The following is a 13,905-nucleotide window of genomic DNA, read 5'->3' on the forward strand; positions in this document are numbered from 1 at the left end:
TACATAGTAGAGTGATTTCTCTATTGTGGTAGTGAAAATTGGAAACCTAAATGCCCATCAATAAATTATTTCTTATTAAAAAAATTTTTTAAAAGAATAAAAAGTATAACAAACTAAATTTATGTTTCCTATTTCTGAAACAAACAAACAGAAAAACTAAGTTGATTAATTAAAAAGTGCCAGTTAGACATGAAAGATTAGAAAAAATACTGATTCACTAATAAAGTTGTATAACTGCTTAAATTTCTTATCATAAATGCAAAGTCAGAGAATCAACACCCGATATTATTTATAATGTGACCTTATTACTGTGTGGCTAGTCACATGTTCTTTGTTATTGTGCAATTGGTCACAACACCATGATGGGAACACGCACCAAGCAGATGATTGTGAGCCCCACCTGACACTTAACTGAGAACAGTGCACATGTGTACTCTCTGGTACAATTATACATAAGCAGATGTGCATGGGCTTGTATTAAAGAAAAGTTCAGCACAGAACTACACTTTTTCTAATCAAAGACACATTTAAAGAAGATAAAATAAAGGCACGGAAATGGCAGGAAAAGATTTATTCTGAGGTCTATTCAAAAGGCAGTCAGTTCAACAGCACATGTAGCAATGTGGTAGTGGCCTCTAAAGTGTCAAAAATAAAAATATAACAAGTTTGCATGTGTCTGTTGTCTTACCATCTATTAAAAGTTAGTTAGAATATATGTATTAAACTTAAATCAAATACTTGTGGAACCTAAAAAACCTCCATTTGGGAACAGTTTGATTCTGGTTTGATCAGACTATATTACTCAAGAGTTTTGTACAATGTACGTTTGAACATGTCTGTTTTAACTCTGATACCCTCTTTTTCTTTTAAATAATGAAGCACATTTTCTTCTACAGCTGGGATAAATATGTCATTCTGTCCTTTTCTAGCTTTTTGTGATTATGATGGTGTTTTATGTTTAATTCTAAGCCATCTGAAGTTTATGGCAGCGTATGGTGTGATATATGGATCAAAGGCAAAGTTTCATTCAATCGAATGCTGTTGCTGTCCCACTATTTATTAAGAGGTGGTTCCTTCTTCGTGCTATTGATTTTGATCTGACATATATGTATTAAATTCTTATACTTGGAATTAATTTTCTGGTATCTCTGATAGCATTGATTTTATAAAACTTTTAAAAAACATGATATATAATTCATAGTTGTTATTTCATTATAAGTTCAAATCTGGTAGGAAGAATCTAATATTTTTACCTTCAAAAGACCCTTGTAATGTTCAATTGTTCTTCACTAGCAATTTGTGTAGTTCATAGAGTCTTTGGGGAGATTTAAAACCCTAAATAACTATGTTTCTAAGCCCAGGTTTCCTACTAGCCTTACCTCAGACATAATGAAATTCAAATCTTTGAGGGTAGAGCCCAAGAGTATGCATACTAAAGAAGTTCTTCTGTTTGTTACAATTTGAATGCTTCCACCTTAAATATTGAGGTCATTTTTATTGTGGTATTTCTGCCTCCCTTCATACTCCCATAACACTTAAAATTTTTCCTTGACTCAATCTGTCATGTCTGGAATTCTGTTTGTTCTCAATTCTTTGAGACTTGTTACTACTCTAAGGGCTATTATTCCTGGGTTTTTTTTTTTCTTTGTATTTATGGTACAGAGAAATATAATTGATTTTTAGGAAGTTATTTCTATCTCCTTAACTTTTCTGAACTCATATTACTGCTAATAGTTTTCTACTTAAGTTTTAGAAATACAAGAATTGTGTTTTCTGAAAATTTTGACATGTATTTCTTCCTCTGTTATATTTGTGCCTCTTAACTTTTACTTGACTACATTTCTGTGTCTGTTTGTACTTGCGCATTTTAGAAGTATTTGCAATAAGAATGCATGCTTTTTGGTCTAGCATGTAAGTTTTTGGAAGTCACCACTGTATCAGCAAGTAAAAAGGTGATCACATTGATAAATTGACAAATCTTAGATCCGTAAGAGAAGTGAGGTCACAGTGCAAATTGCTGCCCCCATCATGGAGAGACCCACCTGGGTTGCTGATGCCAGAGGACTTGGCACACTTCAGGAGATCTCTACACAGGAGTTGCTTCTCTGTCTCTTCCTTCAGTCCCTCAGCCCTGGTCCAAAGTCTTCTAGGGCTTGCTGCTCAAAGTGTGGCCTGCAGAATTTGTCAGAGATGTAGAATCTCGGACCCCACTTCAGAGTTACTGAATCCAAATTTGCATTTTCACAATACCCCCAGGTGACTCATAAAGTTTGAGAAGCTCTGGTCTCAGGATTTTGAAGAAACGTCCACCAGATGGCGGGTGTGCAGCAGGTACTGGTAGTCAGAGCCACAATCAACCACCAGTCTCCTTCGAACAGTGCTCTAAGTGGCATTAGAAGTTTGGAGCTGTTGCTCAGGCACTGTGGAGGGTGTGATGGGAAAGTGAGACCAGAGGAGACCTCTAATCAATGAGAAGCAGGTTGTGGCATGTGAGCCATGAATTGTCCCTCTTTGGGGTTTCCCCATGTCCCTCTTTGGGCATTGCCTATTGAGAGGGAAGGGGTGATACACTCTCATCTTACAGATAAGGAAATTGAGGCCCAGAAAGGCAAAGAAACTTAGCCAAGTGCTAAGCAGTAGCAAATAGTGATGGAGGTATAATTGGAAGGCAGGCCTCTGGGTTCCTGGCTTAGGCTGAGAGCACCTCTAGAGGTACAGAGGGGGGTGACTCAGTCTATGCTGATCTGAGCAGCCTGCCTACCCTACTCTCGATCCTCCCCCACCCAGTTCCTCTTTGAACAGCTATCTTATTTTCTTTGGGAGTGCTGGAAGCAGCTCTTCTAATAATTAAATTTGGGCTTTCCATAATACTCAGGGTCCTAGACTTAACCCCCAAAGGAACAAAGCATGAGGTGTAATTGGAAACAAACAGGACCCGCTGTGATCCCCAGAGGATTCCCTGGGACTCTTGATGGTCCCCGTGTCTACAGCCAGTATCAGCTGTGAGCCATTTGACTCTTTCAACTTTCATCCCAACCTATTTTGTTTTGCTCTTTTCATGGTAAGGATTAAGATTCATTTGTGCAAAGTCAAGTAAATTTTTTTCCTTTTTTTTTTTTTTCCTAAATAACAATTCATTTGGGTTAATTATGGAAATCACAGAATTCAAGAACAGAAGTCTTAATAGAATTGAGGCTAATTGAGCCTGAACTATGTGTGCTCAACTATAAGGAAATTTTAAAAATATTTTTGGGGAAGCAAAAAGTATTATTATAATTTTCATTTCTACTCTGTTATTAATCATTAATAAGACTTGCTGTAACTACAGTATTAACACAGCAAGTAATATTTTGTCTCGATCACTAAGAGGCTTTCCACCCTCTTGGGAATTTTCGGAGTCAGGGCCTCCATAACTTTTAGCCAGTATAGAGTATTCTACTCAAAAGTAGAATATTCTTTTCAAGCGCACATGGAACTTCCTCCAAGATGGATCACATACTAGATCACAAGGCAAGTCTTAACAAATTTAAGTATGAATGAAATCATACCAGATATCTTTTCTGACCACAATGGAATGAAACTAGAAAAACAGCAGAAGGAAAAATGGAAAATTCACAAATATGTAGAACTTGAACAACACATTCGTGAACAATCATTGGGTCCAAGAAGAAATAAAAAAGGAAATTAGTAAATAAAATACCTCTAGACAAAGAAAAACAAAACAAAATATGCCAAAACTTATGGGAGGCAGCAAAAGCAGTATGAAGAGACATGTAGGAGGATGTTGGCTGTGTTGAGCACCAACTGGTCCCCAGTAATACTAGAAACTGAGTATTTTGGTTAACTCCAGAGAAGTATAAGGAATTGGATGCTCTTTCAAGTCCATGTTTCTAAAACTTTATGGTATAAGTGATAAATCTAGACGAAGCTGCACAAGAGGAGAACTTTCTACGTGTAAATGTCCAAAGGAAAAGCTAGATGAACCTATGACTTCGATATGAACTATGTAGAAGAAAAGATGTATCTGGGATTCTGTAACAAACAAGACTGGTAGTAAATACAGAATGAAGGATGGGGGGTGACTGTTGGCCTTTCTATAACAATATTTACATAAGTGGAAGAAAGAGGTTGGAGGTGGCCGGGTGAAGAAAAAGGGATAAAAACAATGGCCTCACATCAGAGATTTCTTATTCTGACAGCTATAACTGCTGTGCTGATGATAATGGTCTTATTGTAATCTTTGACTAATCAGAGCTAGATTAAAACTTCCTCAGCTTTGATTAAGCAGAGCTAGATTAAAACTTACTTAGCCACAGGTTACACAGATGTACTGGGATAGAAATACAAAAAAAAAAAAAACAAAAAAACCCAGGGGGAAGCAATTTAAAATCTTTTTCTAACAGTGGTTAATATGCAGTGCAGTCCCAATGGGTTCTTTTTGTAGAGAGGAAATATTTCAAAGCATTTTTGGACACTAGTTTATCAGGCATGGTTGTTAGAGATTTTGCTTTATTCATGTATTCTTTTCACAGCAGTCAAAAATGGAAAATGACTGATTGGAATAAAGGTTTGTGTTCAGGAAATAACTGGGTTATGTCAGTAAGTTGTAGGAGAAAGTTTAGATCGGGTAGCCGCAAATCAATGCATTGTTATTAATCTTTTTTCATCCCAATTATAAAATCACATACAGACATGCATACGTGCACATACATATATACACCATTCTTAAAAGAGATTCCATTTTCAATATGAAGATTTTTTCTGATGTTGTAGATAATACAATTACATATGGATTCCAAACTTCTATGTTTTTTCAATTCAAATAGGTTCTAAATATATACACTTTATACAGCAATAGAATACAACTTTGGAGGAAACTATTAACCAGTAGGGGAAGAGAGCTGATTTAACATGAAAATGAGGAAATAGAGGAGGGAGGAAAAAAAATGAGAAAACAACTCGATATATACGAATAATAGTTAAAGGACCGTAGTTGGGTAATAACTGACTTTTACAAATACAAATTGAAGTGGATTAAAAATAATTGCTGTAATACAGTAAGTTTTGCTCCTATTTGAATATGTTCCTTGAGCATAAGAGAAAATCATGGACTTAGAGCTCTGGGAGCTATACCAGTCCCACCTGTGCCGATCCCACCTGTGCGCAGATGGTAGGGAGTAACTATTACTACTGGCCTCATATTTGTTGTGGAATTGAGAATGCTTTTTGCATTTGCTTCCTTATGATCTTTTGGGGGTTTCATCACAATGCGGGCATATTCATGGAGTGTGCGCTGGGTGTAACTGCCATCCCTGTGTCATGTCGGTTGCATGGACGAAAGTTTGGGAGCTTCTGGCACTCAGTCATGCAGCCTTCTACTGCTGCTGCAGTGAGGTGGCATGCTTGCCTCTGAGCTTCCCTGCAGTGACAAAAAGTGGAGAATATGGTGAATGGCAAGAGTATTAGAGTCCATTAGATCAAAACAAAGCAGCTACTCAAGATAAGTCCTGCTGTTTCTAGTGCTAATATGTGAGTGAAATTCCTGCCATGGTGCTAATATCACTACTATATGTTGGGGCAGGTGACATTTTTCAGTTGACCCCTCGATCAGCTAAAGCAAAGGTCTCTGGATAACAGCAAAGCAGAACAGAGTAAGCAGCTGTACTACACAGGGAACAACAATATACTCTAAAGTCCCAGTACCACCAAAATTTTTGTTTGTTTGCTTCTTCTGACCACATCTATAAATCTTTATAGATATTCATCAAATTCTGCTATCAGAGGATTTAAGATCTGGGTGGCAAAATATAGCTATGATGTGATACAGTATGGCTTTTGTAAAGTCAACATACTAATCAGCAGTACCAGAAATGAAAAGGCTCTTTCCACCGACAGCCCAAGGACCTCCCTGAGTTACTATTTTCCCACAAGTACAATGAGTTTAGAGGTCTTGCATCTGGCAGTCTGGGAATCTGTGACAGTCATTTAGTTAGGTGTTTCTGATGTACCAGGTTCTTCACAGCAGCCTTCACATCCTTGTTCCTCAGGCTGTAGATGATGGGGTTGAGCATAGGGGTCACCACCCCATAGAAGAGGGAGATGAGCTTGTCTGAAAGGTCCTGTTTGTCTGCCCCCAGTGGGTCCTTGGATTTGGGCTTCCCATACATAAAGAGGATGGTCCCATAGAAGACGACCACAACTGCAAGATGGGCAGAGCAGGTAGAGAAGGCCTTTTTCCTCCCCTCAGCTGAGGGGATCCTCAGGATGGTAGCAATGATGAACACATAGGAGACAAAAATAAACAGCACAGGGATTGCAAGGAAAAGTATGTTGGCTACAACCATGCTGATCACATTAATGGAGATGTCAGCACAGGCCAACTTCAGGACAGCCAAAATCTCACAGGTGAAGTGGTTGATGACACTGTCCCCACAGAAGGGCAGCCTCATGGCCTGGGATATCTGAACTACAGAGTTGGTGATACCAGCTGCCCAGGAGCCAGCAGCCATAGGCACATAGGTAGACTTGCTCATGACTATGGGGTACCTTAGGGGGTTGCAGATGGCCACGTAGCGATCAAACGCCATCATGCTCAGGAGCACACACTCTGTGGCTCCCATTGCAAAAGAGAGGAACATCTGCCCAAAACAGGCTGAGAAGGAGATGGTTTTTCTGGGGGTCAGGAAGCTGTCAAGAATGAGGGGGACTGAAGAGGTTGTGTAGCAGATGTCCAGGAAGGAGAGGTTCCCCAGGAAGAAGTACATGGGCGTGTGCAGGCGGGAGTCAAGGATGGTCACCAGGATGAGGACCCCGTTGCCCAGCAGGATCACCAGGTACATCAGCAGGATGAGCACAAAGAACATTTTCTCCAGCCTTGGGTGGGCTGAGAGGCCCAGGAGCATGAACCCTACCACGGTGGATGTCTGATTGGACCTGTCCATGTTGCATCTACTCTGTCACCTGCAGGAACTGAGAAAGTCAACCTCAGCACTCTCTGACACCAAAGGTGCCTGGGCAACCAGGCAAAAATCTCCACCCTACTGAGCAACTGAAGAATAGCTCTGACAATTCGGTCATTTCTACAGAATTCTAGGAAAAATATAGTAGAGATCAATATTTAACTTCTGCTTCCAGTAAGAACAAACAAATTAATTTGGACTAACTCTCCTGCAATTAGCACAACTGAATGAACTGTATGAATCGTCTGTCTAAAACATTGGCAAGGTGATAAGACAACAAGGAATCATAAGGTTATAATTCTGGCATAAAATAGGAATTCAGAGAAGTAAGACAAGCATTTGAGGCTGTATTTCAGCTGAGGCAATTGCAGCTTCTAAAGGAGGCCACTGAGAGGCCAAGAAGCACCACTGACAGCCTCTTGGATGTGGGGAACAGGCTTTGAATTGCAAGGCCTACCAAGAACTTGTTCCTAACGAAGCTGCTTCCCATTGGAAAGAGACCCTAAAGGGCAGCACCAAAGGAATAAGAGTGAATCAGAAGGAAACACACATTTACAGGTGCTGTAGTTCAGCTTCAAATCTTCTCAAGCCCTGAAATTGAATTGAGATGCTCCCAGCTTTTTAGTGTTCCTAAATATCTAACAGAAGCAAACATAAATTCACTCTGAAGGAAGGTAACATCACCATGTTCTCTAAATCATTTCCACAAATAATTTTGCCAATACAACATCTGGCACATTTTTAAAAAACAAAAGAAAGAAAAAAGAATAAGGCACTCAGGAGACAAGACAACACCAATGAAAACCAACAGGAAAAAACAGAAACTCAAGTGTCCCTTTCCTTGGAGCCAGTGGGAGCCAAGAGCTCCTCTGCTCTGGTGTTACTGCTGAGAGAATTAGCCCAGACCACAGGACCAAGGTCTGAACATCCTGTTGATCCTTTTATACATTTGAGGTCACAAGTGAGTCTCATGTGCACTGTGGCCAGATTAAAGGAGAGTTCTGACTTAGCATCCCTTCTTGTCACTCTCTATCTGCCTGCACCAGAGGCACTGGCTTCTCCAGGAGACTCTTCCTAGAGCCCTGGGTCCTGCTCTGCCAGCTCTTCTTTCTGAGATGCTTAAATCTCCCCCTCAGACTTCTAAGTGTTCCCTAAACTGCGATTTATTCTGGACCAGTAAAAAACTTGTCAGCAACACTGAGGGTGTCAGGCATTCGGTTTTATTTGCTCTGTATCTAAAATATTCATGAACTTCCCAGATAATCATCTCTCTAAGTGCTCTCAGTAATCTAGCCCCTTCCTCAGTGTGCAGGGGTAATTCCTGCCTGAAGTGCTCTGAGACACTTTTCTGTTGGTGCTTAGCATATGTCGGTGCCATAACAGAAAATTATTGAATGTCTGTTCTGGGCCAGATGTAATTCTAGGTGCTGGGATTACAACAATGAAAAGCATAGCCCCTGACATCAAAGAGCTCAAAATCTAGCAGGGGTCAGGAGCGGTGAGTACTATAATTACACGAGTAATTACGTCATCATCATCTTCAACCCTAATAATCACTCTAATGCTTTTGACAATAAGCCTGAGGGTCTATTTAGCAATGATCCCTTTCCAATGTAGAACGCTGCTTACTGCATTCCTCATAGTCCTTCAGCCTGGCATGACTCCCTGAGTGATGTGGGGTGCTATGAGGAACCTTCTGGAGAGGCTCATTCCCTTTTGATCTTGAGCTAAAATCTACTCCTTTGCAACTTTAATCCCTCTTCCACAGACAGCCCTCCAAATATCCAGAAATAGCTCAGCTTTGGCATGAAGATAAACAAGAGTCAGTGTCCCTTTTTCTCCGAGGGCCTTAAAAAAGTCAATCTATCTCTTAGAGGCAAATGTACCATCCAAGAATTGACTATAAGAGCTGGTTAGTACTGAGGTGGTTAGCCCTGAGCCTGAGGATGAGTCAGATGCCCAGGACACACTGCTCCCAGAACACACTGCCCCCGTGTCGAGTGTGCTGGGCAGTCAGTCAGGCCCAGGTTGGGTTTTCACTCTATGTCAGCCAGTCCTCCACCCTCTCCCAAGGACCTGGATCATGTAAGGAAACTATTTTCGCCATGTCATCATCACTAGACCTAGTAACATGGCTGTTATTATTGCCAGACTTTGGATTCTCAACTAAGAAAGGAGAAAGAGCCCCCAGTTTTGATCAAGAAGGGACAACGGCATGAGAAGAAGGCAATGAGCTGTGTGCTGGGCAAGCCCTTTCCTCTCTGCACAAAGTGGAGTGAGGCCAGATAATCTTAGAGACTCTTGTAGTTTGATGAGTCTATTTGACTCTGAAAATAACATCATGCCCAATGAAAGGGTTTTCTATATCTCCTTCTCAAGCCTCCATTCCATGACAATCAAGTCTGATGGCAGAAATGCAGCTGTGCTAATGAATATTTCGGTATGATCAAAACCTGTACTTACCTTTATCAGAAAAATGGTGAGAAACAATAATCTGTTTCCTAAGGGCTGGGAAGAGGCCACATGTCAGAAGCAGTGACACTGGGTCTAAAGTGCCAGGGTGAGGGTTCAGAATGTGTGACAAGTGAAGGGTCCAGCCAGGCTTTTCCCCTCCACCTGCCTTGTGTGCTCAGGGCACAGTCTCCAAAGGACTGGCCATTGCCTTTAGAAGATAATTTAAATTTTACTTTGTTCTTCGGGACCATTTTAGTCCCTGAAGTAATTTAAAGTTTAGAAAGTGAGTTGTAGTCGGTTTAGAAAATTTATATTCTTCTGGGATAACATCCCCAAGATCCAATTATGCTGAAGGCACTGGGAGAAGTTTGTTTCTTGCTTCCTCTTTCACTCTTGCCCGCTCCTTCATTTCCTCCCCACTCCTTTCCCTTTTTCCTTCTTTTTCTCCCTTCCTTCTCTCCGAACACCATGATCCCATTAACAGAGTCCAAGAGCCTGCTGGTCAGTGATTGCGTGATTCATTCAGATCCCCAAGTCTTTTCCCTTGTGCTGTGGCCAAGCCCCATCACCTTAAGTCTGTGCTCATACAGTGGCTTTCACTCTCCCTCTAAATTTTCAACTTGTTGAATTAGGCCCCTGGAATCAATCTTCTGTGTTCTTCTTCAATCTTTACTTGGCATCCGGCTAAATCATTGTCCTTTCAACTTCCTATCGTCTGTGCATGTGCTCTGAGACTTCATGGGAGTCACTGACAGGATGTGGCCAAGAACAGGGATGGGTCCAGAGAATGGGTTCATTCCTTTATTCAGCAAATGATTGTTGTGTACTGCATAGAAGGAAATGTGTAGAGTAACCACGGTCTCTGCCTTCTGCCTTCTGGAATACACCCTCTAGTGGGAAGCACACAAAAAGAAAATTCCTGAACAAGGCAGGAACTGGACATCAGGGAGAATGCCCAGCTGCTGTGAAAGCCCAGAGGGAGACAGAGGCCAGACTTCCTGGAGGAGGTGACCCGAAGTCTCTGATGAGTTAAAGCTGGATCCCAATTGTGCACATCTCTTTCCAGCTCTCATTCAGTGACTTCGTTGATCGCTTGAAATTGGGACATTGCAAAAGTGTTTACACCACAGAAATCAGCAAATACTCCAGAGCCAGGCTTTTTTTGCCCTGGAGATCCAGATGTTAAACGTTTACCAGCACACCGCTGGAATGGACAAGTGGCAGTATGCCTGACAAAGAGAGTGGGAAGCACCCTTGGCAGAAGGGGCTGCATAAACGAAGATGCGGAAATGAGAAAGGGCCCAGGGGTAGGGAGTGACCAGCAGTGCGGCATTGCTGAAGCATAAAGGGGCAGGTGCTGACAAAGGGGAGGAAGGTAGGGTCTGACCTGCGGCTGGTCTCTCTGGGCATTCTGAAGACTTAGAACTTTCTCCTCGAGGGGATGAGGAGGCACTTAGGGGTTTTAAGTAAAGGTCTGACATGATCAAATTTGCATCTTAGGTTGATCCTTTTCAGCACAATGTGGAGAGAAGATTGTGGGCAGGAGGACAAGGACTAAAGAGATAGGGAAACGCTTCCCACAAGTGACAATAAGGACAGTAACTGGTGAAGTGATTGAGGGGTGGTGAAGACAGGGAGATTCAAGAAGTATTTGGTAGATACGAAATACAATATTAGCATCTGGTTGAATATGGCAACCAGAAAAGAGAGTAGAATCAATGTTTGCAGCTCAGATGGTGGGTAGGTGATGACGACACCATCAAAGTAGAGAATATTGACCAATTTGTTGGTTCTAGGGGTGAAGATGAATTCAGTGTGGGGCAGAGTGTGTGAGGAGCATCCAGGTAGAGATGAGGAGATGTCTGAGCAGGAGATGCGTCAGCTAATCCATTGCTGAGGGAGAGTGGGCAGAACCCTGGAGATGCTCGCACTGCTCTGCTTTCTCCTGAAAAGGTAGCCTGCTCCAGAGCAGAGGAATTATAGACAGCTATTCTGGTCATAAAGAACAACCTTCCTCCTCTTAGATTTCTTAAAAGGAATAATTGGGACCCCAGTTTTAGGAAAAGTCTAGATAGATTAGTGCTTCTGCACAGAATCATCTGAAAGACTTGTTAAAACATAAGTTGAAAATACACCCACCCACCCAGAGATCTGATTCAGTAGGTCCAGAGAGGGATCCAGGAGTTTGTATTACTAAACACATTCCCAGGCGATGCCAATTCTACCTGTTGGTCACACTTGAGTAGCATTGGGCTAGATTTCTTATTAACTCAGTGCATGGGGTCTCAGGGCATTGAGATTTCAGGTTTTGCTGAAAATTTTTCTCCTCATTTCTCCTCACTGTTTAGAGAAGCCTCAGACAGAACAGCCAGAGGATATCTGGGTTTTAATTGACCAAGACGGAGCTTTATGTGTAAGAAATCTCCTTACTCCGTGCGTGTGTTTGTGTGTGTACGTGTGATTTGCCAGAGAGGAGTGGAGCTAACCAAAGGGATAGTCTGAACCCCAGCAACACCAGCATTTCCTGGCATGGCCTGGCACCTGTTTTCTGTGGTTTCCTGAGGACAAAAGTGGACATGACACCCCTTCGAATCCACAAGGTCTGTGACCAGATCCCTCGTCAAAGGTTTTGATGCTGCTCAAAACACTTTGAGCTTCTGTCAGGAATCAGGAATCACATTCTCTGTGAAGGTGGAAAGAACTACCACCATTCTGAGATAAAATTAGGACTGGAATCAGGTGCTGTGAGGTCAGAGAGAGAGAACTTCCTGGAAGAGGGAAATGGGAAGAGGCGGAAGAGGGAAGCCATCTCCACAGAAGGCGAGGAGGTCAAAGCTTTACTTCTTCATGGAGGGGAGACTACTCATGCAACAAGCACTAAGTGGAGGAGTGATTGCGCCATTTCTGATATGCGAATGCTGGATTATCTAAACAACATTTGCCTGATTCGCTGCTTCATTACAGAAAGCCTCACTTACCGGATCTACCCACGGCCTTCTTCTGAAGAGATTCCTTACACTGTTTCCATGCTCTGCACCATGAGGCATCCTGGCCACAGGACTCACCTTACTGGACCAGGTGGCTGCCTGTCCCAGGGGCAGTCAGCATGTAGGCTGTCTTGAGGCCTATACTGGATGATGACTAGCTAAAACCCTTAGATTTGTCTCTGAGAAGCTTGAACTCAAAACACCAGGACAGTTGGCGAAAGGAAGGAAGGAAGGAAAGGAGGAAACACAGTAACACAAAGGGAGAAGGCAGTGAGAAGAAGCCTGATCTGTAGATGAAGTCACAGCAAAGGGAGGAGAATAGGGGGTGATTAGTTGCAGCTGGAGTAAGAGAAGTAAGGCCACAGTGGTTGAGTCTCCAACATGGCAGAGCCCTAGAGTTGGGGGACACAGAGTCCTGCTACGGAGGAGCCAGTAGGAGCCTCTCAGATCCTGATTGACTTACCACTGCCTGTTCGACCACTGTACCACCATGAACCCCACATCTCTTAACCTTGAGGAATTCCTAGTGTGAAAGAGGGGGAGTCTCCTGGCATTTAGAGGGCAGAGGTCAAAGATGCTAAATATCACAAATACAAGGTGCTATAGCCCAAGGAAGGAGGGTCCCTCCACCTGCTCACATCCCATGATCCCTCATACCTTCCTCCATGATTTTTTTTTTTTTGAGCATTAAATAAGACAAGATTTGGAAAACAGTTATAAATCGTTGGCAACTCTTATTAATATTAACATCTCACCATTATCTCAAATTCAGCTGCTCATAAACTCCTCAACCACAGAAATTATTTCTTAGTTATATCTCTAGTAACAAGCTTGGAGCTGGGCACAAAAGATGTATAGAAACTGTACAGTGAAATGTCAGAAACAACCTTGCAACCACCCTACCCCCACCAGCCCAGACAGACTCTCCTCCTTACTTCCTCCATGTTTTTCTTCCAGTTCTCAAGGTCTACTATGTTAGCCACTGTTGGTTCTTCTCTCTCCTGCATCTCCCACCTGAGATCTACCTGTAATCCAACCGTTTCAGCCTCCTAAATGTCTCCCACTGGGAGGGCCACTCTCCCCTCCACTCCTGTTATTTTCATACTTGGCTAGTTCTGCACACTCCTCCTATGCCCAGCCTCCTACACAACTTGTGGCACTCTTAGTCATGCCTGTGTCTCTAGATAGTCATACTCTTCTGGGCATTCTCTAAAGACAAAAACCCATTTCTGATCAACATGTCCCCCACCAAACCCTACTCTGGTACCTGGCACAAGACATGTTTGTAGCATAGAGATTTTTCAGTGTAGGCAGGCTGGTAGCAGAGACAGAGACCGAGAGACAGACAGCACTGGATTGCTGAGAGGAGAAGAGATGCGTGGGTGGCCAGGAATCTGTCTGGCCCAAAGTTCCCAGGAATATTTACATCACTGAGGCCCAGCTCTTATTCCTTTCTAGGTTCTTCTTCGATCAACAACAACAGCACCTTGGAACAACTGATGTAA

The 13,905-nt window shown here is 42.4% G+C and overlaps 1 protein-coding gene and 1 pseudogene across 1 annotated transcript; one reads left to right on the plus strand and one right to left on the minus strand.

Moving 5' to 3' along the window:
* Positions 1 to 5,981: 5,981 nt before the first annotated feature.
* On the minus strand, positions 5,982 to 6,941 carry LOC102891366 (olfactory receptor 13C7). The gene has a single exon (XM_006911585.1). It carries the CDS (start codon positions 6,939 to 6,941, stop codon positions 5,982 to 5,984), a length of 960 nt encoding a protein of 319 aa, XP_006911647.1.
* A 5,048-nt stretch (positions 6,942 to 11,989) lies between these two features.
* Positions 11,990 to 13,905, plus strand: part of LOC102894829 — a 5,648-nt pseudogene continuing 3,732 nt past the window's right edge.

This window comes from Pteropus alecto, unplaced genomic scaffold (genome assembly GCF_000325575.1).
Source record: "Pteropus alecto unplaced genomic scaffold, ASM32557v1 scaffold114, whole genome shotgun sequence".
In the NCBI taxonomy this organism is placed as follows: domain Eukaryota; kingdom Metazoa; phylum Chordata; class Mammalia; order Chiroptera; family Pteropodidae; genus Pteropus; species Pteropus alecto.

Bases quoted from the DNA above. Each gene is read 5' to 3' on its own strand.
- LOC102891366 (XM_006911585.1), bottom strand. From the start codon at position 6,941: ATGGACAGGTCCAATCAGACATCCACCGTGGTAGGGTTCATGCTCCTG.